This window comes from Entelurus aequoreus, linkage group LG16 (genome assembly GCF_033978785.1).
Source record: "Entelurus aequoreus isolate RoL-2023_Sb linkage group LG16, RoL_Eaeq_v1.1, whole genome shotgun sequence".
In the NCBI taxonomy this organism is placed as follows: Eukaryota; Metazoa; Chordata; class Actinopteri; order Syngnathiformes; family Syngnathidae; genus Entelurus; species Entelurus aequoreus.
Window position 1 is genome coordinate 31,030,463 of NC_084746.1, and position 27,835 is coordinate 31,058,297.

Genomic DNA, 27,835 nt, shown 5'->3' on the forward strand with positions numbered 1-27,835 from the left:
TCACTATTTTCTTGTTATGGGGCATTCACCCTCTGTTGTTGCCATTTCTAATATAAAGTAGCGTAAAGTTCTAACTTACATCTCGCTATGGAAGCGCTAAAAACTACCAGTGTAGTGAGTTGACATAATAAACCCACGGAACTTTAGTTATTAGAGAGTTCCGGTCGGAGTGTCAGAAAGCGACTTGAAGATGATCTGTAAAACATAATCTATGCAACAATTTGACCAAAGAACCACCATCACATGTTATGTAGACCACAAGGAAGTGTTTTAAATTTAGAAAAAACTCAATTTTCAATGCGCCTTATTATCCGGCGCGCCTTTTGTATGAAAAAAAGACCTGAATAGACGCGCTCATCGGCAGTGCGCCTTATAATCAGGTGCGCCCTCTGATTGTTGCTATTTACAGGCACAATTAGCTTAGACTACACTCAAATTAGTGTCGCACGTGTACGTTCTTGTGCCCATGCCTGGTCTTTGTCTCCATGAGGGGCCCGGAGGAGTTGGTACAGCACAAGCAGTAAGAGTCGGATGCAGCCACCAAAGATATGAATTTCAAGACACCGCCAGAAAGAAAGACTGGCAGCCAGGGGGCTAATGTATTGCCTATTGTAATAATGAATTATTTTAATGAAGGTTTTCTGTGCTGCGGTGGCAAGGCGGCGAACGCTCCTCTCCTCTGGCGCTGGCTTCCTCATTATCAGGCCAGCCCCTCGGGCCTCAAACTGGCCTGCTTAGGCCCGGGATGATGACGATAATTACCGTTATTAGGAGTCGCTGCAGGGGGAACTTGTTCTGAAAAACACCAAGCTGAGTTCCTGCCTCACTCGCAGCCGCCACCGTCGCCGCCGCCACTGCCGCATGAGAAAGTACCCATCATCAGTGGAGAAAGCCAGGGAGAAAGAAGGGGCGGTGGGGGGGGGGGGATAAAAAAGGAGGGGATGAGGGAAGCGGCCACCAAATCCGCCTAATGTGACGCCTGTCAGCTCGTCTCCCACCAGCTGTCACCTCCCAAATGCACTAGGGTTCATTTTTTTAATTGACACCTCGCTTTCCTATTCCATTTCTATTTTTCGCCTTTCATTCTCCCTCCATCGCTCTCTCCCCTTCCTTGCCTGCACCATCTCCTCATCCCCCCCACGCCGCCCCTCCTTATCCCTAAAGCATTTCTTTGCCGTTTTTCCTCGTCCTTGGTATCCCCCATCCCCCCCACCGCCGCCCAGTGTCAGATACAACGCTCCCTTTTTGCACATGATACTTGAGATGGCTGATAAAACATAAAGCTGTTTTAGAGCGACTTTATGACTGTGCCCTTGTGTACTGAGCCTGTACAGTTTTCCATTACCTGGTGATGGAGGGAACATTTTGGTTCCACACAGACTTTCCCAGGAGTCCATTGACACGCCACAAATCTACATCTCAGCCTTTACTCCCTTTTCGTTTTTCACAACACTGAGGGTAGTTTTCACGCCATAGGCTTTTATTGTGACTTATGACGGCCACTTCTATAATGGCTCTTTATTAGAGCTCCAATTAAAATCAGTTGAAACACATAAATGGCAATTTGGGTGTAATGTGGCACATATTAATTTAGTGTTCTTCTTAACTATGTTGCTATGCACGGAAGTTTATGCATTGCATATATATAAATATCCAGTGATCTGATTGGTGCCATCTTGCCGCCACTGGTGGCTTTTAATTGTACTTTCAAGTCAATGAGGTACAGCATTAACTTATGTGACTCAATCCAAACAACCTTCCCCAGTCTCGAAAAAAATAACACATAACACAACCTGCTCATTGAACTTTGTGGATAATGTAAAAAAAAACATCTAATCAACATTAAAATATTAAATGATACCAATTTAAATCTATTACAAGGGATGATGGGGAAAATGCAAGACAGTCTCTCCGCAGTTATCCATGTTTGGCGCATTTTAGCTGCTTGATATTTCTGATTGATTAAAAAATCTTAAGGAGGTTGTCACTGAAGTAAACAAGGTAGGAGTTGAACTTTCAAATAATATTAATAACCAGTTATAATAATTATCAATTAGGGAATAAGCGGTAGAAAATATATATATATATATATATATATATATATATATATATATATATATATATGGGCAGCACGGTGGCAGAGGGGTTAGTGCGTCTGCCTCACAATACGAAGGTCCTGAGTAGTCCTCCCCGTGACTGCGTGGGTTCCCTCCGGGTACTCCGGCTTCCTCCCACCTCCAAAGACATGCACCTGGGGATAGGTTGATTGGCAACACTAAATTGGCCCTAGTGTGTGAATGTGAGTGTGAATGTTGTCTGCCTATCTGTGTTGGCCCTGCGATGAGGTGGCGACTTGTCCAGGGTGTACCCCGCCTTCCGCCCGATTGTAGCTGGGATAGGCTCCAGCGACCCCCGCGACCCCGAAGGGAATAAGCGGTAGAAAATGGATGGATGGATGGATATATATATATATATATATATATATATATATATATATATATATATATATATATATATATATATATATATATATATATATATATATATATATATATATATATATATATATGTGTGTGTGTGTGTATATACAGTATATATATACATATGTGTGTGTGTGTGTATATATATATATATATATATATATATATATATATATATATATATATATATATATATATATATATATATATATATATATATATATATATATATATATATATATATATATATACATATATGTGTGTGTGTGTGTGTGTGTGTGTGTGTGTGTGTGTGTGTGTGTGTGTGTGTGTGTGTGTGTGTGTGTGTGTGTGTGTGTGTGTGTGTATATATATATATGTAATGTGTGTGTGTGTGTGTGTGTGTCATTAGATTGTCCAGGTGTACCTAATAAGGTGGCCTGTTTAAAAATAGATGATGGCAAGCAAAAAATGTGTTTCTCTTCCTGATAATGAGGCTGTAAAATGTGTTTTATCCGATTACTCGATTAATCGAACAAACTAATCGAGGACTAAAATAATCGATTGCTCCAGGCTTAATATTTTGTAGTTTTCCCTGGTATTTTGCTTGCTTAGCTCCATGAGAGTGGCGAAATATTACAAACCCCTCTCTGTATGATGCAGTGCCAACTACACGCATTTTTGTTCCGGTGCAATACTACACTTGTAAAAGCAACATCTTACCTCTTGTATTGGATGTCATTAGATGGTCCAGGTGTACCTAATAAGGTGGCCTGTTTAAAAATAGATGATGGCAAGCAAAAAATGTGTTTCTCTTCCTGATAATGAGGCTATAAAATGTGTTTATCCGATTACTCGATTAATCAAACAAACTAATCAATGACTAAAATAATCGATCGCTCCAGGCTTAATATTTTGTAGTTTTCCCTGGTATTTTGCTTGCTTAGCTCTATTAGAGTGGCAAAATATTACAAACCCCTCTCTGTAATATGCAGTGCAAACTACACACATTTTTGTTCCGGCGCAATACTGCACTTGTAAAAGCAACATTTTCGCTCTTGTATTGGATGTCATTAGATTGTCCAGGTGTACCTAATAAAGTGCCCAGTTTAAAAACAGATGATGGCAAGCAGAAATGTGTTTCTTTTCCTGAAAATGAGGCTGTAAAATGTGTTTTGTCCGATTACTCGATTAATCAAACAAACTAGTCGATAGATTACTCAATGACTACAATAATCGATCGCTCCAGACCTAATATTTTGTAGTTTTCACTATTTTGCTTGCTTAGCTCCATGAGAGTGGCGAAATGTTACAAACCATTCTCTGTATGATGCAGTGCAAACTACACGCATTTTTGTTCCGGTGCAATACTACACTTGTAAAAGCAAAAATCTTACCTCTTGTATTGGATGTCATTAGATTGTCCAGGTGTACTTAATAAGGTGCCCAGTTTAAAAACAGATGATGGAAAGCAGAAAATGTGTTTCTCTTCCTGAAAATGAGACTATAAAATGTGTTTTATCCGATTACTTGATTAATCGAACAAACTATTCGATAGATTACTCAATGACTAAAATAATCGATCGCTGCAGCCCTAATATTTTGTAGTTTTCACTGATATTTTTCTTGCTTAGCTCTATTAGAGGGGCAAAATATTACAAACTGTATGATGCAGTGCCAACTACACGCATGTGTGTTGCGGTGCAATACTACACTTGTAAAAGCAACATTATCACTCTTGTATTGGATGTCATTAGATTGTCCAGGTGTACCGTTTAAAAACGCTTCCCAACATAGTGTGCACTTGAATGTGTTGTGCACACGCCACAACGTCACTTTACTGTCTCAGTAATGACACCGGCATGCCTTATCTGTGCGTACTTGGTTCCCGGCGTGGGTCACTTTGAGGCGTGACGCCCGCTCGTATCAAATGCAGATGAGCGGATGCTGAACTCCCCGGCAGAGCATAGAGGCGAGGACTTGTATTAGTGATACTTGTCATGTCTGCTGTAAATCACGCCGCGTCTTTTTTCTTCTTCTTCTTCTTCCTTCTCCAGGTTGCTAGGTTGTTGTTTTGTCTCAAAATGCCGCGTGGCGGGGATGAATGGTGGTGATGTTACATTATCATGTGGCTGTCGCTTTCACTCCTGCTGACTGCTCTGTGACAGGCCACACACACACACACACACACACACACACACACACACACACACACACACACACACACACACACACACACACACACACACACACTCTTGTATTTGTTACCTTCTTGAGACCTCCGAAAAATACCTACCTCTTTAGAACCACCCTTTCTAGATATATAAAGATTTGTATTTACAACATTAATAATATATACATACTATGCAAATATAAAAAAGCTTGTTGTGAAAAATGAGTTGGAATTTCACAAGAAAAATTCGTAATTTTACTCAACACAAGTCAAAATTTTACAATATTATGATAAAAATTGGAATTTTACTCAATAACAGTTGCAATTTTATAAGAAAAGTTAAACTGTTGGCAACTTGATGAAAAGAGTCGTAATTTTATTCGACAAAAGTCACAATTTTATAGGAAAACTTTGAAATGTTGGCAATATTATAATAATCGGAATTTCACTTGGCAAAAATATAACAAGTCATAATTTTACTCAAAAAAGTCACTATTTTACAACAACAAAAAAAACATTTGGCAATATTGTGATAAAAGTCAGAATTTTACATAAAAAAAAGTAATACTTGAGATCGGTAGGTTGTGAGTTCAAACCCCGGCCGAGTCATACCAAAGACAATAAAAATGGGAGCCATTACCTCCCAGGGGGTGATCAAGGGTGATGGGTCAAATGCAGAGAATAATTTCGCCACACCTAGTGTGTGTGTGAGACAATCATTGGTACTTTAACTTTAACTTAATACTTTTACTGGAAAATATTGCAATATTACATAAACAGAACTAATATGAGAAATTTTTCCCAATTTTATAAGAAAAAAGTCGACACGTGAGAAAAAGACTGCTTTTAGTTCATTTTATTTAATTTTATTTTAGAAAATGGATTGATGGATGGAATTTTTTGTTTGTAATTGGTTTTTAATCTTCATTATTTACGTCACGTTATTACAGTATGTCTCTATATACATATTTATTTTATTAATTTTAGTCAAAGGGGGCGCATTTCAATTTCTTACACACACTTGTAAGAAGAGGGGGAGTGCTTCAAATATGTACACACACTTGTTATTTCATATGTTGACCAGAGGGGGAGCACTTTTTAAACCGACACACAGTCAATTTGAAAAATCCCTTCTTTTTGGGACCACCCTAATTTTGATAGATTTCACCGCGAGGAGTGAAAATTAGGCATTCTCTATTAGATGCAATGGTTTTCCGTATTGGGACCATGATTTCCGTCCTAATTGTTCACCGGTCCTCATATGGAAGGTACTTTTCCTTCTTGATGTCTCAAGAGGGGTAGGAATACAAGAACACACACACACTGTGTCAGGAGCAGGCCTGATTTATTAACTGCTGAAACCCTAGATGACGTGTGCCCACACAATCAATAGAAAGCACAGCCACTGCCTGCGCCTCTGCCGGGTCATGTGACCAGGGAAAGGAGCTCGGCGTGGAAGGACTCTAACATGCACACGCACTCTCGCTCGCCGGCTGCAGAGTATATTGCATTACTCTATTGATGGGAAATGGATCCAGTCCAGCGTCGGCCGCCCCGCTGCCAGTCAAGAGGCGCCTTGGGTTCGCCATGGCCGCTGCCTCGTTTGACTGTACATCTCGCTAAATGCGGCACAATGCTTCAATATCATTAATTAAACATGCTTTCATTTAAAAGCACTTGAGGAGGGAGAAGGGGGGAGGCGCGGGGGCGGACGCTCAAGGGCTGCCGGTCTGCGTTTTGTGCGTTTCTCCATGCCTGAGTTAGTAGTGTGTGTCCTCTGTGTGTGTGCACCTTGGTTCTTCCCTGTGCGAGTGGGTGGCTTAATCGCCCCGTTTATTTACGCTCCTGTTGTCTGCACACAGCAGGCAGTGTGGCGGTGGATGCCAGCCAGCTCTTAAGGGAGCAAAGCGGTAGAAATTAGTTGTGTCAATAAGCAAAACAAAGGCTTATTCTTAGAATTCCATGCATTATTCCGGATGGAGAATTGTTTATTCATTTTTAATGCCTTTTTGGGGGGGGGGTTAGAGGGGCGCACTGCCCCACATAGAGGAGGGAGGGAGGAATTGTGTCCTTTCATTGTTCAATTAAGTCTGTCGGTAATGATCAAGATGAGACGACGGCCATCTTCCTTTTTATAGATACTAATCTGTGACTGCCGGTGGAATAAAGGGACGCCACAGCAGCGCGGACCCCCACAATAAAAGCCTCTCGGCGCTATTATGCAAACGTACGCACGTGATGTATCGTAAGAGAGGCCACTTGTGCTCCTGTCAGGTGATTATGTTAATGTATGGTCGGCGTCTGCAAAGTTCACAAGGCACACTCCGACTGGCATTAAGGCCGCGTCGATTCCGTCGCTATTAGCCGAGAGGAATAAATAAAGCTGATGGGTAATTAAACCGCATTGTTTGATCCCCCTTATTAATTGTATTTATTTAATCCATTTCATGCTTTTAGCCGTGCACTCTGGGAGTCGGAGGGAGGGAATTAATAAATCACTCTTAGGCTCATTAGATTTCCCCCCTCTGGTCGGGATGTGCCACTATTTTGTCAGCATCCAATTGGCGAGCGTTTCCTGCCGGTGTGATTCACATGGAAAAATGTCTGCCAATGCATACACACACACACACACACACACACACACACACACATGGAGGTTGACGCATGCGTGCGCCTCCCCCCGTGTGAACTCCTGACCTTTTCCAGCCGTCTGATGGCCATTGACATTTGCCTCTTGAGCGGAGCTCGCTCACGTGTTAGAGCTGATGGGAATGGATGATGATATAGCTCCAGGAGGAAAAAGAGAGGAAAAAAGGGGGTGTAGACGAGCATCCATCTGGACCCCCCGCTCGCCACAAAGGTCGCAGGGCGACCGCGGCTTACATCCTCATTTACAAAAGAGCCGCCGCTGCGAGCGGCCACTGTTGGGGGAACAATACGCCGTCATTTACGCTCGCCGTCTTCGTTCGTCATCACGGAGGAGACGGACAGGATGTTGCTGGCTATTATTACATTGTCCGGCTTGCGCGCGCGCGGGGGAACGGAGGCGCGGAAGCGGCACAAGCTTTGTCTTTGTCCTTGAAGACAGCGGATGTAATGGAGGGCTGCACCTGGCCGCCTTTTTCCTTCTCGCCACCTTAGTGAGGGAAGGAAGCCTCGCTGCTGCTCCTTTACTGCGGGAGCCTTCTGGTGGCGGGAAGGGGCAGGACAGTGTCTGTCACCAAAATAAACGCCAGTCAGACCAAAGAAGGCTGGAATGAAAGCTAGTAGATAAGGGTTCATATTACACATACAGTACAGGCCAAAAGTTTGGACACACCTCCTCATTTCAATGCCTTTTCTTTATTTTCATGACTATTTACATTGTAGATTGTCACTGAAGGCATCAAAACTTCTTCCTTGTACTTTGTATAGACTTTGAGTTTGAACCGTTTCTTAAAGTGGATCATTTTCATACATTGTTTGATTTCTTTGCTTAATCCGTTCCATAATTTAGCCGTGAGAGGAAAACAAAATTCCCCGGATTAGCCGCAATTTTGTATAAACCGCAGGGCTCAAAGCTTGGGAAAAAAAAGTAGCGGCTTATAGTCTGGAAAATTATTTACTTTTATTGTTGACCGGTAGCCCACTTTTCTGGAAATTAGTTAAGTTTGACAAATCTTTCTTACTAAACAAAAAAAAATATATATATATATATATATAAAACAAATTAAATAATACTAAAAATCAAAATATTCTAAACCGCTCATGAAGTGCAGTGTTGTACCACTGCCAACAACAACAACAATAATAAACATATAATAAAAGCCAAAAGTTTGGACACACTTTCTCATTCAATGTGTTTTATTTATTTTCATGACTACTTACATTGTAGATTGTCACTGAAGGCATCAACACTATGAATGAACACGTGGAGTTTATAAGGTTCAAGATGTTTATCAGGATTATTTTTCCTTGTACTTTGTAAAGACTTTAAAGGCCTACTGAAATGAATTTTTTTTATTTAAACGGGGATAGCAGATCTATTCTATGTGTCATACTTGATCATTTTGCGATACTGCCATATTTTTGCTGAAAGGATTTAGTATAGAACAACGACGATAAAGATCGCAACTTTTGGTATCTGATAAAAAAAGGCTTGCCCCTACCGGAAGTAGCGTGACGTAGTCAGTTGAACATATACGCAAAGTTCCCTATTGTTTACAATGATGGCCGCATGAAGTGAGAGAGATTTGGACCGAGAAAGCGACAATTTCCCCATTAATTTGAGCGAGGATGAAAGATTTGTGGATGAGTAAAGTGCAAGTGAAGGACTAGTGGGGAGTTGAAGCTATTCAGATAGGGAAGATGCTGTGAGAGCCGGGGGTGACCTGATATTCAGCTGGGAATGACTACAACAGTAAATAAACACAAGACATATATATACTCTATTAGCCACAACACAACCAGGCTTATATTTAATATGCCACAAATTAATCCTGCATAAAAACACCTACGTGTTTGTTATGCTAGCTCCTAGCTCCTCTGCTAGCTCCTAGCTCCATAGAACACGCCAATACAATTCAAACACCTGATCAACACACACAATCACTCAGCCCAAAAGACAGTTCACCTAACCCAATGTTCATAAAGCTTATATATTTTTAAAAAGTTACGTATGTGACGCGCACATACGGTCAAGCTATCAAATGTTTAGCAGCCAAGGCTGCATACTCACGGTACCTGGTATTCAGCTGGGAATGACTAAAACAGTAAATAAACACAAGACATATATTTACTCTATTAGCCACAACACAACCAGGCTTATATTTAATATGACACAAATTAATCCTGCATAAAAACACCTACGTCTTTGTTATGCTAACTCCTAGCTCCTATGCTAGCTCCTAGCTCCATAGAACACGCCAATACAATTCAAACACCTAATCAACACACACAATCACTCAGCCCAAAAGACCGTTCACCTAACCCAAGGTTCATAAAGCTTATATATTAAAAAAAAGTTACGTACATACGCAAAAAAAAAGTTGCGCACATACGGTCAAGCGATCAAATGTTTAGAAGCCAAAGCTGCATACTCACGGTAGCACGTCTGCGTCTTTGTCATCCAAATCAAAGTAATCCTGGTAAGAGTCTGTGTTGTCCCAGTTCTCTACAGGCGTCTGTGTATCGAAGTCAAAAGTCCTCCTGGTTAGAGTCTCTGTTATCCGAGTTCTTCCATCTTGACTGCATCTTTCGGGAATGTAAACAAAGACGCGCCGGCTGTGTACTGTTGTTGCTGACTTCATTCGAAAAATACGTCCGTTTCGCACCGACAACTTTCTTCTTTGCTTGCTCAGCTTCCTTCTCCATAGTGCAATGAACATGATTGCAACAGATTCACGAACACAGATGTCCAGAATACTGTGGAATTATGAAATGAAAACAGAGCTTTTTCGTATTTGCTTCAATGTGGAAGGCATACCCGTGTTCCCCGGGCTACGTCACGCGCATACGTCATCCTCAGAGGCGTTTCGAACCGGAAGTTTAGCGGCAAATTTAAAATGTCACTTTATAAGTTAACCCGGCCGTATTGGCATGTGTTATAATGTTAAGATTTCATCATTGATATATAAACTATCAGACTGCGTGGTCGGTAGTAGTGGGTTTCAGTAGGCCTTTAAATTTGAAACGTTTCTTAAAGTGGATCATTTTAGTACATTGTTTGATTTCTTTGCTTAATCCGTTCCATAATTCAGCCGTGAGAGGAAAAAAAATCCACAGATTAGCCGCAGGGCTCAAAGCTTGGGAAAAAAAGTAGCGGCTTATAGTCCGGAAAATTATTTACTTTCATTGTTGACCGGTAGCCCACTTTTCTGGAAATTAGTTAAGTTTGACAAATCTTTCTTACTAAACAAAAAAATACAAAAAATAACATCTGTGTTGGCCCTGTGATGAGGTGGCGACTTGTCCAGGGTGTACACCGCCTTCCGCCCGAATGCAGCTGAGATAGGCTCCAGCGACCCCAAAAGGGATCAGCGGTAGAAAATGGATGGATGTAAATATATAAAATTATAAATAATACTAAGAATCTAAATATTCTAAACCGCTCATGAAGTGCAGTGTTGTACCACTGCCAACAACAATAATAAACATACAGTACAGGCCAAAAGTTTGGACACACCTTCTCATTCAATGCGTTTTCTTTATTTTCATGACTATTTACATTGTAGATCGTCACTGAAGGCATCAAAACTATGAATGAACACATGTGGAGTTATGTACTTAACAAAAAAAAGGTGAAAAAACTGAAAACATGTTTTATATCCTAGTTTCTTCAAAATAGCCACCCTTTGCTCTGATTATTGCTTAGCACACTCTTAGCATTCTCTTGATGAGCTTCAAGCACACCTGTGAAGTGAAAACTGTTTCAGGCTCATCGAGAGAATGCCAAGAGTGTGAAAAAAAAGAGTAATCAGAGCAAAGGGCGGCAATTTTGAAGAAACTAGAATATAAAACATGTTTTCAGTTATTTCACCTTTTTCTGTTAAGTACATAACTCCACATGTGTTCATTCATAGTTTTGATGCCTCCAGTGAGAATTTACAATCATGAAAATAAAGAAAACGGATTGAATGAGAAGGTGTGTCCAAACGTTTGGCCTGTACTGTATGTTTATTATTGTTGTTGTTGGGAGTGGTACAACACTGCACTTCATGAGCGGTTTAGAATACTTCGAGTCTTAGTTTTGTTTATGGTTTTATATATTTATTTGTATTTTTTCAAAAAAGTGGGCTACCAGTCAACAATGAATGTACCGTATAAGATTTCACCTCATGATATTATTAAATTAATTGCTGTGCAATTGATTATTAGATTTGTATTACATACACTGTAAAAAAATATATATTTTTTTTTTTCAGTAATGAAAATAAATAACTGGCAGCTGAGTCGGCACAATTTCACAGTAAAATTTACGATGGTTTTTACAGCATATTGCTGTAAATGATAAAACGGTAGTATAGTTGTTTTTTTTACTGTAACATCTATTGTCATTTCTACAGTGTACAATTTGATGAATAACTTGCTTTGATATAACTCAAGCAGGAATGTATTTTGTTTTAATTTTAAAAAGTTTGAAATGAATGATAGTATTATATTTGTTGCATTATTAGATAATAAAGTTTAAAATATACACAATAGCATGCAATACATGTATTTCTGTCTGTCACAATGAAAAGATTACATTTAGTAAATGATCCATCCATCCATCCATCCATTTTACACAGCTTGACCCATTGGGGGTCGCGGGGGGTGCTGGAGCCTATCCCAGCTGCATTGATAAAATGCTTTATTGACACATATTATTTCAGGGCTTTGGCGGGCCACATAAAATGATGTGGCGGGCGAAATCTGGCCCCCGGGGCTTGACTTTGACACCTCTGGTATATGGTCTCCAGCAAATAGGGAATCAATAACATCAACAAACAAACAATGTCCCCACGACGAATGGAGAAAAAGGATCAACTTAAATAGTCTTGATTGCAAACCAAAAACAGGGGAGGGTGAAATGCACTGGGACAAAAGTGAAGCCGCCACGGGAAAACACCAACAAAACCGGAAGAATCACCAAAATAAAAGCACAAGACAGGAACTAACACAAAACATGGGAGAACACTAACAAAACCCAACATAAAATAATAATAATACCTGGGATTTATATAGCGCTTTTCTAAGTACCCAAAGTCGCTTTACATGTTAAAAACCCATCATTCATTCACACCTGGTGGTGGTAAGCTACTTTCGTAGCCACAGCTGCCCTGGGGTAGACTGACGGAAGCGTGGCTGCCAATTTGCGCCTACGGCCCCTCCGACCACCACCTGTCATTCATTCAACATTCATTCACCGGTGTGAGCGGCACCGGGGGCAAGGGTGAAGTGTCCTGCCCAAGGACACAACGGCATGGTAAGAGGCGGGGAGCGAACCTGCGACCCTCAGGTTTCTGACACGGGCGCTCAACCCACTACGCCATGCCGTCCCAAAAGACAGTAATGCATCTCATATTTTCAGTTGTTTCATGACAGCATGTCCGAAAACATTGAGGCTACAAAGTTTGTTTTACTCATCTACTTGATTGCTCAAACAAACTAATCGATAGATTACTTAATTTCTAAAATAATCAATAACTGCAGCCCTAATTATAACCATTCAAATGTAGGTCCAGATATGTTATGCGGTTAAACCAGATATTGGCAAAATACGACCCGCGGGCCACATGCGGCCCATTAAGATTTTCAATCCGGCCCGCCGGAAGTTCTACATAATTTTTTTTTAGACCTTTAACATCAAAACCCATTATTATGTGCAGTGCTGTATTTAAATGACCATAAGTCTTGAACTATAGAAAGTATTTCAATGGTTGAAATCTGCACTTTCGAGTGTTATCGGAGTTATTACGGTAATCGACGTCACAGCAGCTCAGACCAGGAACAAAGCAAAGTGGGCGGGGTTTGTATTCAGAGCAGCGAGCCCCAAACACATGTGTCAGTAACAGATGCAGAAGCAGATTTTTACAACAAATTTCTGCATAAAAGTGATAATTTATCATATTGTAGGTGTTTATTACCCTTTGCATTCATATTTTGCTGTTTGTTACATTTTTGTTGTGTTTTGCTTGATTGTAAAAGATACACTATAAACTATCGAGGAGCTGGTCTGAGAAGTAAAAGAGGAGCGACGTTCATATGTTGTTAATATTCAGTGTTTTATTGTTCATAGTTAATATTATATCCCACTTTCTTTAATTTAATGTACATTTTGTGTGTCCCATTCAGTAAAAAACTGTAAAATAACATCCCATTTTTTTGAGGTGGTCTGTCATAACTTTTTTAGAATTCGATTAGACATTGTGTCTTTTGGTATTATCAATCAATCAATGTTTATTTATATAGCCCTAAATCACAAGTGTCTCAAAGGGCTGCACAAGCCACAACGACATCCTCGGTACAGAGCCCACATAAGGGCAAGGAAAACTCACCCCAGTGGGACGGCGATGTGAATGACTATGAGAAACCTTGGTGTATTTTAGTGTTTCTGAAAAAAAGGGACCCAAACACATATACTGTACAGCAGATTTGTAAAGCTAAATGTGGATATATCATTTATACACACATACAAATTGTCCCCCCCCTCCCCCCTCCCCCCAGACATATTTTTTTCTCTCAATGTGGCCCCTTGAGTCAATTTTATAAAAACGAAAACCAGCCTGCTTCTTAGCTTTGTGTTACGGCTGAACGTGCGAATAAAGAAATTGTATTGATATGGTACCAATTCAGTTTTTGGTGGGTTTTTTTTGCAACCTTATATTTTTTTTCTGTTTAGTATGGCCCATTGTGATGTTACGATGCTGGTAGGCCATGTTGTTTGTTTTGTATTGTTTTTAAGGCCATGATAGGCCATGTTTATTTACAAGTGCAGTTGAATATTAGTGTATAAGTGGGACGTAGCTTACCGTATTTTCCGGACCATAGGGCGCACCGGATTGTAAGGCGCACCGCCGATGAATGGTCTATGTTCTATCTTTTTTCATATATAAGGCGCACCGGATTATAGAGCGCATTAAAGGAGTCTTTTTTTTTTCTTTTTTTTTTTCTAAATGTAAAACATTTCCTTGTGGTCTACATGACATGTGATGGTGGTTCTTTGGTCAAAATGTTGCATAGATTGTTTTACAAATCATCTTCAAGCCGCTTTCTGACAGTCGCTTCAGGATGCGCCGTTTTGTGGGCGGTCTTATTTACGTGGCTCACCATTGGCAGCGTCTTCTCCCCGTCATCTTTGTTGTAGTGGTGTAGCGTGCAAGGACGGGAGTGGAAGAAGTGTCAAAAAATGGAGCTAACTGTTTTAATGACATTCAGACTTTACTTCAATCAATAACGGAGCAGTATCTTCTCATCGGGAAACAACAAATGGCCGGAAATGTGTCCCGTGAAAAAACGTCTGACCGGAACTCTCTAATAACTGAAGTTCTTTGGGTGAATAATGTAAACTCACTACTCACTACACCGGTTTTAGCGCTTTCATGGCGAGTTTACTGACAGATATAAGTAAGATTCTTACACTACTTAATATTAAAAATGGCAACAGCGGAGGATGAATGTCCCATAACAAGAAGATAAAGAAAAAGAAGAAGCTTATCGACTACGTGTTGGCACGCACTACAAAGGCGGATGCGCGCAAATTTTTCAGGATTTATGCAGATCCCAAATACAGATCAGCAGGTACCAGAAAGTAAGAAAAGTTGCTTTTGCATAATATAGCGAAACAAAACGCCAGATAATGTCTTACCTTATACACACACCATCATAATACTCGTATGTTTAATGTGTCGACAATCCATCAAGCGGTGCAGCTTCATAGCTTACCAAAGTCGTAGTCTATATTTTCAATGGAACATACAAAATATTGGTGTTATTACTTGAGTCATATTGCCATCATAGTGCAGTCTGCACGTATCTCTTATGTGTGACTACCATCTACTGGTCACATTTCACCATGTACCACATAAAATTGCTTCGAGGTCGGTAGGCAAAACCAGAATTATTTTGTACATTAGGCGCACCGGGTTGTAAGGCGCACTGTCAAGTTTTGAGGAAAACAAAGGATTTTAAGTGCGCCTTATAGTCCAGAAAATACGGTACATGGTCGGACCAGGAAGACGGCACGTTAGAAAGCTTACGCCTCGTTGGGATGTGAGCGCCTCCTTTAGGCGGCCACCTATCCGCTGCAATCAGCACGTTTTAATTTTGTTTTAAATGTCACATGCTAAATGTATATTTCAGTGTTCTAGTTTGCTATGGTGTAAAGGTCATCACATTATTATGTTTGTAAAGGCACATTTGTGCCGAGATGTACCTAATGAAGTGCCCAGTAAATGGGGATAATCCAGTAAAATTGCACCTTTTACTTGGAAGCGCAGTCCCAGAAATGGTCCCATTCTGTGTCTTTTGTGTGCGAGGATGCCTGCTGCATTGTTTGACCATGTCCATCTCAGCCGGCTCTTTCTTCTTTGTCACGTCCCTACTTGGCTCCCCTCATCACGCCAGCTGAGTGTTAGCCGAGGGCCGCAGGCGCGTGACGACAGGTTCAAACGCGCTCTCACCTCGGCCGGAGTGTGAGCAGACGTCAGACGGAGGGGCGGAATTTGGGTGACAAGGCGGTGTTATGTTGCAGTGCGTGTGTAGTCGCAGGAAAAAGACGACGGCATCATTGGGGTCATGCATGTTTTTATGAAGCACATTTTCAATATGAAGCCTTGGTTCTTTTTTTTTATTCGGCAGCGTGTCTTTGCATTAATATAACAATAAAAAAATGTTTGATTGGTGTTATGTCTTTTAAATAGCCTACTGACAAGCTAATAAAGCAGTCAGCCAGAGACTAAACATAGCCTGAGCATAAGGAGAGCAATGAAAGATGAACTCTGGTGGAAGGCTTGCTTCATTTTTATTTTTTTTTTACATGAAATGATCGTCAGAATCGATGAAATTATCGTTTTATGGTCTTGCCGAGCTGCCGGCCTGTCTGAGGCTCCGTTTTTTTTATGGCTCAGACTTGATCCATTAAAACGACGGCCATTTTTTAAAGAGGCTCGCTCAGTAGACTGACGCAGAAGATGGTTAAGACGCTCCCTAAGTCGCTGTAAAATGTCCTCTCCATTTTTCTTTTTTTGCTTTTACCTCAAGTGAGAATTTGTCACGTCACTGTCATCATTTTCTCCTCCTCTCGATGCAGTGCTGAGTATCCGTGGCGCCCAGGAGGAAGAACCTCCCGATCCCCAGCTGATGCGCTTGGACAACATGCTGCTGGCCGAGGGGGTCGCCGGGCCCGAGAAAGGCGGCGGGTCGGCAGCTGCAGCCGCCGCCGCCGCGGCCACCGGCGGCATCGGCGCCGACAACTCGGCGGAGCACTCCGACTACCGGGCCAAGCTGACGCAGATACGACAGATTTACCACACGGAGCTGGAGAAATATGAGCAGGTGAGAAGCCAATCCCTTTTAAAATAGTGCAAAATTGTTGCATCAGTGTGCACTTTTACACAGAACCCTCCACAGCAACACAATCAAATATTGACATGCATGCCAATTGCTTCCAACACAACAGAATGCCAGTACACACAGACCATCTCTGTTACGACCCTTACACTATCTCCCATTCAAAAAAGAGGAGCGAGCCACTAGATCACAGCTAAATAAAATGATCTCATCAACCCAGTCGTTGGGTTATTTCATTATCTTTAATAGTTTTGGTAGAATTCCAACTGGACTGTTCTTCTGCCAGTGAGAGCAATACACTGTTGTAGGGTTGTCCCGATGCCAATATTTTGGTACCGGTAGCTAAATGTATTTCGGTACTTTTCTAAATAAAGGGGACCACAAAAAATTGCGTTATTGGCTTTATTTTAACAAAAAATCTTATGGAACATTAAAAATATATTTCTTATTGCAATTTTATCCATTCTTTTATTAGTAAGTAAGCAAACAAAGGCTCATAATTTAGCTGCTGACGTATGCAATAACATATTGTGTCATTTCTTATTCTATAATTTTGTCAAAATTATAAGGGACAAACTGTAAAAATGTATTATTAATCCACTTAATATCTGCTTACTTTCTGTTTTAACATGTTCTATCTACACTTCTGTTAAAATGTAATAATCAGTTATTCTTCTGTTGTTTGGATGCTTTACATTTGTTTTGGATGATACCACAAATTTAGGTATCGATCCGATACCAAGTAGTTACAGGATCATACATTGGTCTTATTCAAAGTCCTCATGTGTCCAGGGACGTATTTACTGAGTTTATAAACATAATAGGAATTTTAAAAAGGAAAAAAGATTTTGTGACGATAAAAAAAATGTATGTAATCATAGTAGTATTGACTAGATACACTCCTGTACTTGGTATCATTACAGTGGATGTCAGGTGTAGATCCACCCATGGCATTTGTTTACATCGTGACGCCGGTGAGCTATTGTATCCTCCTACGGTGTGTAGTGAAGCATGTTTAGCTATTCCTCGTCCTGCAGGGATGATACTTGTAAGAAACTCACTTTATTTGTCGCCATGGAGGCGAGGATTAGTGATTTAGAAGTAGCTAAAACACTGCCGGCTGGACCCTAGCCGCTAGCTAGCTAGCCATGTCTCTTCCTGAGGGCGTTTCAGTGTTATAGCTTCACCTTGGGGCGGTATAGCTCGGTTGGTAGAGCGGCCGTGCCAGCAACTTGAGGGTTGCAGGTTCGATCCCCGCTTCCGCCATCCTAGTCACTGCCGTTGTGTCCTTGGGCAAGACACTTTACCCACCTGCTCCCAGTGCCACCCACACTGGTTTGAATGTAACTTAGATATTGGGTTTCACTATGTAAAGCGCTTTGAGTCACTTGAGAAAAAGCGCTATATGAATGTAATTCACTTCACTTCACTTCACCTTTATTGTTAGTTTTTAAGCCAAAATGCGTCTATTCTCCCTTTTCTGTCTACACACTGTGTCTGCTTGTAAGTACTCCGTGATTGTGCGCTGCCGAAAATGCTCCTCTGCTCGTAAAACCAGCAATGTCACAACGTGACGACGACGTGCCGTCATGCCCGTAAAAAAAAAAGGGGGGCGGAGACCGGTACTTTTTAGAGGTGGTATAGTACTGAATATGATTTATTAGTATCACGGTACTATACTAGTACCGGTATACCGTACAACCCTACACTGTTGTAGTTGTACTGTTGTACAAATTGTTGTACGGATCGTTGTATGAAATACCCACTGTAACTTTAGGAATTTAGGGGACAGAAAAGCCTGTGTCTGTACAATTTTAGCAAAATTGTTTTAAAAACATGGTCGCCACCAAGCAAAACGTACAGGACTGAGCCACTCATTGTAATTGAGCATTTGTCTAATGATTATACAACCTTGCAGGTATTTGTATTCCATGCTAGCATGTCTTTTAAAATAATTTGTACTACAACCAGTAGGGGGCGCTGCAAATTTAATTTACAGTACAGGTCAAATGTTTGGACACACCTTCTCATTTCAATGTGTTTCCTTTATTTTCATGACTGTTTACATTTCTTCAAAATAGCCACCCTATGCTCTGATTACTGCTCTGCACACTCTTGGCATTCTCTTGATGAGCTTCAAGCACACCTGTGAAGTGAAAACCATTTCTGGTGACTACCTCTTGAAGCTCATCAAGAGAATGCCAAGAGTGTGCAAAACAGTAATCAGACCAAACGGTGGCTATTTTGAAGAAACTAGAATCTAAAACATGTTTTCAGTTGTTTCACCTTTTTTGTTAAGTACATAACTCCACATGTGTTCATTCATAGTTTTGATGCCTTCAGTGACAATCTACAATGTAAATAGTCATGAAAATAAAAGAAAACGCATTGAATGAGGAGAAGGTGTGTCCAAACTTTTGGCCTGTACTGTACATACATGTCCTTTCCCAAATTTTCCACATGACTGCGTTCCATTATTCTGCTCAATACAACACTTGCATGGAAACGGGAGTGCAGAACAATTGGATATATTCATCCATCCTAACTGATAATTAAAGAAATGTTGGGGGGGGGGCGAACTTATTTTAATGTAATGTAATGCGGAGGTGTACTTATAAAAATGTTATAGACAAATTATACCATTTATAGTAGCGGTGGAGACTGTGGGGGCGCAACAAATCTTCTTCCTGTCAGAGTTTGTTGGTGACGAACCCCAAGATGCAGAGAAGGCGGCAGGCATTGTGCGAGAAAACATGATTTAATTAAACACTATGGCAAAAAACAAACAAAAGGGTACAAACAAAAGGCGCGCACAAGGCGGAGAACAAACTAGGCTATGAACTAAAATAGCACAAAGGCTAACTGTGGACAAGAAACAAAAACACTTACTGTGACACGAAGGAACTATGACTTGAGCGGAGTGGACAAAAGTAGACAGAGCTACAACGACAAATAGTGACGGGTAGAAGCTACAGGTAGAAGTGACATAGATAGGTAGACACTACAATAATCCAGCAGTGACTGGAGGGCAGGACAGGTTTAAATAGCAGCTGGCTGATTGGCACCAGGTGTGGCCACGTGCCAATCAGCCACAGCTGAGGGGACAAAGCACCCAGGGAGATAATCAGGAAATGAAGACAAAATAAAAGCACTGACAGGAAACTAAGAAAAACGCAACCAAACTGTCAGGGGAAACCCTGACACTTCCTAGAGGGCGTAACAGAAAATAATTGAAAAGCACTGCTTTAGCCAAACGTTCAATGGACGATTAGTTGCTAAGAAAAACAGCATTTTGCTTTATTGCGGAAATGTTTTTCAACCAATCTTGGTTCAAATGTTACCGACTTGCTTGTCAGCCCCCTAAAGGTCTGTACTGCCCTCTCAGGACAGTTGTACCACATAACATTGGCAATGTTATTTGTTGGAGAGTTCCAGTTTGATGCAACAGGCTTCCATAGCCAGTTAGCATAAAGTGTACAGCGTGTGTAGCAGGCTAGCTTAGTAACAGTACAAAGTAGGATTGTCCAGATACCAATATTTTGGTACAGGTACTGGTACAAAAATGTATTTCAATATGTTTTGATACTTTTCTAAATGAAGGGGACCACAAAAAATGGCATTATTGGCTTTATTTAAACAACAAATCTTATGGTACGTTAAACATGTTTCTTACTGCAATATATGAACAATTATGTCCTTAAATAAAATAGTGAACATACTAGACAACTTGTCTTTTAGTAGTAAGTAAACAAACAAAGGCTCCTAATTAGTCAGCTGACGTGTGCAGTAACATATTGTCATTTATCATTCTATTATTTTGTCAAAATGATGAGGGACAAGCTGTACAAATGGATTATTAATCTACTTTACTGTTAATATCTGGTTATTTTCCGTTTCAACATGTTCTATCTACAGTTCTGTTAAAATGTAATAATCACTTATTCTTCTGTTGTTTGGATACTTTACATTAGTTTTGGATGATACCACAAATTTAGGTATCGATCCGATACCAAGTAGTTACAGGATCATACATTGGTCATAGTCAAAGTCCTCATGTGTCCAGGGACGTATTTACTGAGTTTATAAACATAATATGAATTTTAAAAAAAGGAAAAATAGGATTTGTGACAATAAAAAATATCGATGTAATCATAGTAGTATCGACTGGAAACGCTATTGTACTTGGTATCGTTATTGGCATTTGTTTACATTGTGACGCCAATGAGCTATTGTATCCCCCTACGGTGTGTAGTGAAGCATGTTTAGCTATTCATCGTCCTGCAGGGATGATACTTGTAAGAAACTTACTTTATTCGTCGCCATGGAGACGAGGATTAGTGATTTAGAAGTAGCTAAAACACTGCCGACTGCGGATGGATGATAGCTGCTAGCAAGCTAGCCATGTCTTAAAACACCTCTTCCTGAGGGCGTTTCAGTGTTATAACTTCACCTTTATCGTTAGTTTTTAGACCAAAATGCGTCCGTTCTCCCTTTTCTGTCTACATACTGTGTCTGCTTGTAAGTACTCCATGTTGTGCGCTGCCGAACATGCTCCTCTGCTCATAAAACCAGCAATGTCACGACCTGACGACACGCCGTCATGACCGCTACAAAAAAAAATTTAAAAATGGGGAATCGGTACTTTTCAAACAGAGTATAGTACCGTTTTTGATTCATTAGTACCGCGATACTATACTAGTACCGGTATACTCTCAAAGTCATACCTTCACTTCCACAGCATTTGAAGAATGTATACCATTAATTAATTATACATGTCAAGTTTGTTCTCTTAAAATCTCATGGGATATACATTTGTAACCGTTTAAAAAGATTACGATGCTAACTTTCATTAACTTGTCAATGGTAAAATTGCATGTTAGCATCAAGCGAGCGGGTTAAGTGCTAACTTTTTTACTATATGGTTTCTGTTGCTTATTTGAGTTCACACAAGGCTTTTTGTTCAACATGCTTTTTATAAGTTTTTGGCATTTCACTACATTACTTTATTTTATGTGCTTAGTTTTACAGTTATTTCAACCACCTTAATTTGAAAGTTTTTTGTCCTGTTTACCTATCTGCCAAACCAAATACCAACATTCAGGAAGGGCAGAATAAGATTTTAGGAAAAAAATGTACTATAAAGGGTTAGGGTTAGTGGGGTTATGGTTAGGGTTAGGATAGAGGGTTGGGGTTAGGGTTAGGGGGGTAGGGTTAGAGGTTTAGGGTCAGGGTGAAATGAAGTAGCTGCATGGACCGATAATCTTACTTTATTAGACGTCCTGAATTAGGATTTGTATGTCTGGAAATTAGCATTAGTATTTTACACTGATATGGTGTATCATATCAGTATTTTATTCTAAAAACAAGCATTACTCAAATTGCTATTTTTAAATTACACTCCTTGAGATGTTGCAGAATATTTAAACAATATTTTTTATGTGGGGAATACCAAAATATTGTATTGGAATAGTTATTTTCTCAATTTTAACTAGACTAGGCAATATAATTGTTCACGCTAAAATTAAGATTGGTCAGTGACTTAAAATAAGTACCGTATTTCCCGGACCATAGGGCGCACTGCCGATGAGTGGGTTTAGTCAGGTCTATTTTCATACAAAAGGCGCACCAGATTATAGGGCGCATTAAAGGTGTCATATTATGATTTTTTTTCTAAATGTAATTATTTCCTTGTGGTCTACAAAACATGTGATGGTGGTTCTTTGGTCAAAATGTTGCATAGATTATGTTTTACAGACCATCCTCAAGCCGCTTTCTGACAGTCGCTTCAGGATGCACCATTTTGTGGGCGGTCTTATTTACGTGGCTCACCATTGGCAGCGTCTTCTCCCCGTCATCTTTGTTGTAGTGGTGTAGCGTGCAAGGACGGGAGTGGAAGAAGTGTCAAAAGATGGAGCTAACTGTTTTAATGACATTCAGACTTTACTTCAATCAATCTCGGAGCAACATCTCCTCATCCGGAGACAAAAACACCGGAAACGTCCGACCGGAACTCTCTAATAACTAAAGTTCCTTGGGTGAATAATATAAACTCACTACACCGGTATGTTTAGTGCTTTAATGGCGAGTTTACTGACAGATATACGTAATAACTTTACACTACTTTATATTAGAAATGGCAACAGCGGAGGATGAATGTCCCATAACTAGAAGATAGAGAAAAAGAAGAAGCTAATCGACTACGGAGTCGGCGCAAACTAGAAAGGTGGACACACGCAAATTTTCAGAACTTATGCAGATCCCAAATACAGATCAGCAGGTACCAGAAGGTAAGAAAAGTCGCTTTTACATAAAATTGCAAAACGAAACGGCAGATAATATGTCTTACCTTATACACACCATAATAATACTCGTATGTTGAAGCTCAGTACAATCCATCAAGCGGTGCGGCTTCATAGCTTACCAAAGTCGTAGTAAAACATTTTGATAGATTTTTAAGCGCCGTGTGTAATGTTCTATATTTTCAATGGAACATATAACATTTTTCTGTTGTTTACTTGAGTCATATCTTATGTGTGACTGCCATCTACTGGTCACACTTATCATTACACCATGTACCAAATAAAATAACTTCAAGGTCGGTAAGCACAACCAAAATTATTCCGTACATTAGGCGCACCGGGTTATAAGGCGCAATGTCGATTTTTGAGAAAATGAAAGGATTTTAAGTGCGCCTTACAGTACGAAAAATACAGTACTCGTAACTTTTTTTGTTTTATTTCACCAAAAAAGCATCTCTATTACAAAAAAATCAATTGTAATATTAAAAAAAATAATAATAATGTGTCCGAAAATGAGACAGAAAAAGCAAAAACTTATATTGTCCTGCCCCATCACTCGGATAATCTGATTCTTAATCAACAGTACAACACGTAATCACTTATTAAGTATATTAACAGGATACATAGCATGTATAATTACATTCACAAAAACCCACATATTCATCATCACACCTTTCAGATATTTTATGTTTCCTCCTCTTTTATTGTATTTCTTTTTAAATTGAATAATGTTTTTGCCTAGTTTGATTTCTGCATTCAGTTGATTCCACTGAGTCACCCCACAAACCGACTTAATCTATAAACGTCCATATTATTAATAGTTATTTCAAACCAAAATGCTGTCTGCTGGGTTGAATGCTTACCGTATTTTTCGGACTGTAAGGCACAGTTAAAATCCTTTCATTTTCTCAAAACGAAAAGTACGGTAAATAGCTCATAAAACTCGGGAAACTTCCAGAAATAAAATTTTAAAGCGAGGCAAGTGGCAAATAATTTGCAGTGTGCCACATTCTGCAGCTAAACGTCCTGAAAAGGGACAGTGGGTATTTTTTGTAAATCCGTGCGAGAAATTTCAAATCAATTTGATTCATAGGGTTTAAAAACTTGAGGTTTTTACAAAAGCACCACTATTTGGTGTGTTTGCCAGAAAGGTAATAGCACAGACAACACGGTAGAGGTGCATGTTTGGCCACCTTTTGTGTCAGAAGTAGAAGATGTCATGTTTACGTGGATGACACCATATCCTCTCCTGGTCCGATGCATTCCAAGATATATTGGAATGGTGTTTTTAGGCCACCTTGTGACAAGCCAAGCTTTTCAGGGACATTTCATTTTCTTTTCTTATTTTCTTTTTTTTTGTGAGCAGCCTTATATCAGTCATACCGCCGCGCTTCTCCAAAGACTCCCAACATCTCGTCATTTCCTGGGGAAAGTCAAAGTGCTGTTGCGGCTTTGTCATCTTCTCTTGAGGACGGCAAGTCATCGCCGACTGTCACACTCAATATACACCTGAGCCTTTGTGTGTGTCACCACGCTACCCGCTCCCACCGCACACACACACACACACACGTATGACTGAGTCGTGTCTGACAATGTGTTCGTGCCTGTGTGTGTGTGTGTGCGCGCACGCGAGCAAAACGGCTGCTTCCGTGCGTCACTTTGACTGACGTAACCCCGGTGTTGACAAGCAGCAGACACCTCGCCGTCTCAGGCAGTGACTGATTCCGACTGGAAGGGAAGGCGAAGGAGCTCGACTGCGAATGGAGAGACGCACTTTTAAACCTCTTGAACGTGACTGGCGCTGAAAGCCCGCTGTCGTTTTGTATTCCTCCTCACCTGTCACAAAGACGTCGTTTTTCATACTCGCGAGCAGACGCCGCGCGACATCCTGGTACAAGTCACAACGCCACGTTTGTGCGCCGTCATGTTTTGATTGTTGATTGAATATACTGTATAAGGGGTGGGATTAGATAAGCTTTGATTCTTCCTACTCCTCTTCGGTCAAGTGTAAGTGTAAACTGTTCAAAACAAACATTACCATAACAGTTACTGTTTTGTTTTTTTTGTTTTGTTTTTTCTAATCAATCAACAAAACACAACAATACCACAATAATGCAATCCAATTCCAAAACCAAACCCGTCCCAGCAACGTTAAGAATAACAACAAACACAGCAATTGAGGACACACAAACATGTCACGGAACAATACAAATATAGTGAAACAAAAATGAACATTATCGACATCAGCATCAATATTAGTAATTATTTCAAAATAGCAGTGATTAAACAGTTATTGTTTGATCCTCCACCAATGGTTGTTGTCTTTCAATGGTTGTGTATTTGTGTGTCAGCATAAGAAAATGTTTGTTTTTGGTGCCGATCTGGAACACTTTTGTTAACATTGGGATAGGGATGTACGGTATACCGGTACTAGTATAGTACCGCGATAGTAATGACTCATGTTCGGTACCATACCACCTCTAAAAAGTACCGGTTCCTACTGCTCCTCTTTTTTTTAACGGGCATGACTGCGGGCCGTCGTCACGTGGTGACATTGCTGGTTTTACGAGCAGAGGAGCATGTTCGGCAGAGCACAATCACTGAGTACTTACAAATAGACACAGTATGTAGACAGAAAAGGGAAAATGGACCCATTTTGGCTTATAAACTAACAATAAAGGTGAAGTTATAACACCGAAACGCCCTCATTAAGAGGTGCTTTAAGACATGGCTAGCTAGCTAGCGGCGAACGTCCATTTGCAGTCGGCACTGTTTTAGCTTCTTCTAAATCACTAATCCTCGCCTCCATGGCAACAAATAAAGTGAGTTTCTTACAAGTATCATCCCTGCAGGACGAGGAATAGCTAAACATGCTTCACTACACACCGTAGCTCACCAGCGTCACAATGTAAACAAACGCCATGGGTGGATCTACACCTGACATCCACTGTATTGATACAAAGTACAGGAGAGTATCTAGTCGATACTACTATGATTACATCGATATTTTTTAACATTACAAAATATTTTTTAGGTTTAAAAAAAATGTATATTATGTTTATAAACTCAGGAAATACATCCCTGGACACATGAGGACTTTGAATATGACCAATGTATGATCCTGTAACTATTTGGTATCGGATGAATACCTACATTTGTGTGGTATCATCCAAAACTAATGTAAAGTATCCAAACAACAGAAAAATAAGTGATTATTACATTTTAACAGAAGTGTAGATAGAACATGTTGAAACTGAATATAAGGAGACGTTAACAGTAAATGAAAACTTTGGTCATGAGGCTGCTTGAATGTACTGCCAAATTCTCTGAACCGGCTTATGGTAGTGAAATGAACATTCAATTGACGGGCAACAGCTCTGGTGGACATTCCTGAAACCATCATGCCAACTGCACGCTCCCTCAAAACTTGCGACATCTTCGGCATTGTGCTGTGTGATAAAACTGCACATTCCAGAGTGGCCTTTTAGTGTGGGCAGCCTAAGGCACACCTGTGCAATAATCATGCTGTTTAATCAGCATCTTGATATGCCACACCTGTGAGGTGGGATGGATTATCTTGGCAAAGAAGAAATGCTCACTAACACAGATTTGTGAACAATATCTGAGAGGAAAAGGTCTTGTTTATATAGTAAAAATTTTAGATCTTTTAGTTCAACTCATGAAAAATGGGAGCAAAAACAAAAGTGTTGTTTGTATTTTTGTTGTGTGTGTGTGTGTGTGTGTGTGTGTGTGTGTGTGTGTGTGTGTGTGTGTGTGTGTGTGTGTGTGTGTGTGTGCGTGCGTGCGTGCGTGCGTGCGTGCGTGCGTGCGTGCGTGCGTGCGTGCGTGCGTGCGTGCGTGTGTATATATATTTATATGTATCTAAGTTAGTTAGTTAATTACCTAGATCTTTAGTCAACAGCGAAAAAACTTAAAGAAGAGATGATCAAAGCCTGTTGGGACTTGACTGAGGTTTGTCTTTATTAATAGCTAATCTAGTTGTTACCTCCACCAAGCACTTAATATGTCAGGCAAGAAATTATGTTTTCATTTGTTTGTCTGCTAATTTGATTACAAAAATACATATTAGATATATGCTGTCTTTTTTGTATTAGGTACCTATCAAACATTGGTGCAGATCTGGATACATGTGCAGATTGAAAGATGAACAGTTGTCTACCGGATTAAATAGATGGCACTGTGGTGAAAAAAACTTGCTGTGGCACTTTTGTCACATGCATTATCTCCTCCTACAGGACTGGAAAGGAACCGTATTGCTATCATGTCATGATTTTTCCACACAAACAAGTAATTTTTTGGTTTTATTGTGGATTGGTGCACATGTGCAAGTTTAAACATATGATTTAAATTTAACTCTAAGCATGTTCTACTTGAATAAACTAGCCCATGTCATTAAATGATGTATTTGGAATTGTGTAGTTGGATGGGCATTGGACCAAAGAGGACTCATGAAAATGTAAAAGTTGTTTACCGTCTCCTTCCCCCAAGGCGTGCAACGAGTTCACCACCCATGTGATGAACCTGCTGAGGGAGCAGTCTCGAACACGACCCATCTCGCCCAAAGAGATCGAGCGCATGGTCAGCATCATCCACCGCAAGTTCAGCTCCATCCAGATGCAGCTGAAGCAGAGCACGTGCGAGGCTGTCATGATCCTGCGCTCGCGCTTCCTCGACGCCAGGTCTGCTTTGGCCGTGTGGCCTCTCTGTCTTCTTTCATGTGTTCTGCTGCTCAGGGGTCTGTTTTTACTACAATCTCATTTTAGAAAGTAATTTGCTCTCAGTCAGACAATGAATAGTGTGTTTAGCTCTCATCTAAAGCACTAAAACTGATTGGATTTTAGCCCTTTTAGATT

General features: G+C 40.3%; 1 protein-coding gene across 5 annotated transcripts in view; it reads left to right on the forward strand.

Annotated features, from left to right (window-relative positions):
- LOC133630840 (pre-B-cell leukemia transcription factor 1) overlaps nucleotides 1-27,835 on the forward strand; it is a 309,529-nt gene that overhangs the window by 246,760 nt on the left and 34,934 nt on the right. For all 5 annotated transcript variants that reach the window (XM_062022627.1, XM_062022629.1, XM_062022628.1 and 2 more), the window contains 2 exons: nucleotides 16,403-16,647; nucleotides 27,471-27,661. In XM_062022627.1, coding sequence (XP_061878611.1) covers nucleotides 16,403-16,647; nucleotides 27,471-27,661 — 436 coding nt within the window. The remainder of the gene's footprint in view (nucleotides 1-16,402; nucleotides 16,648-27,470; nucleotides 27,662-27,835) is intronic.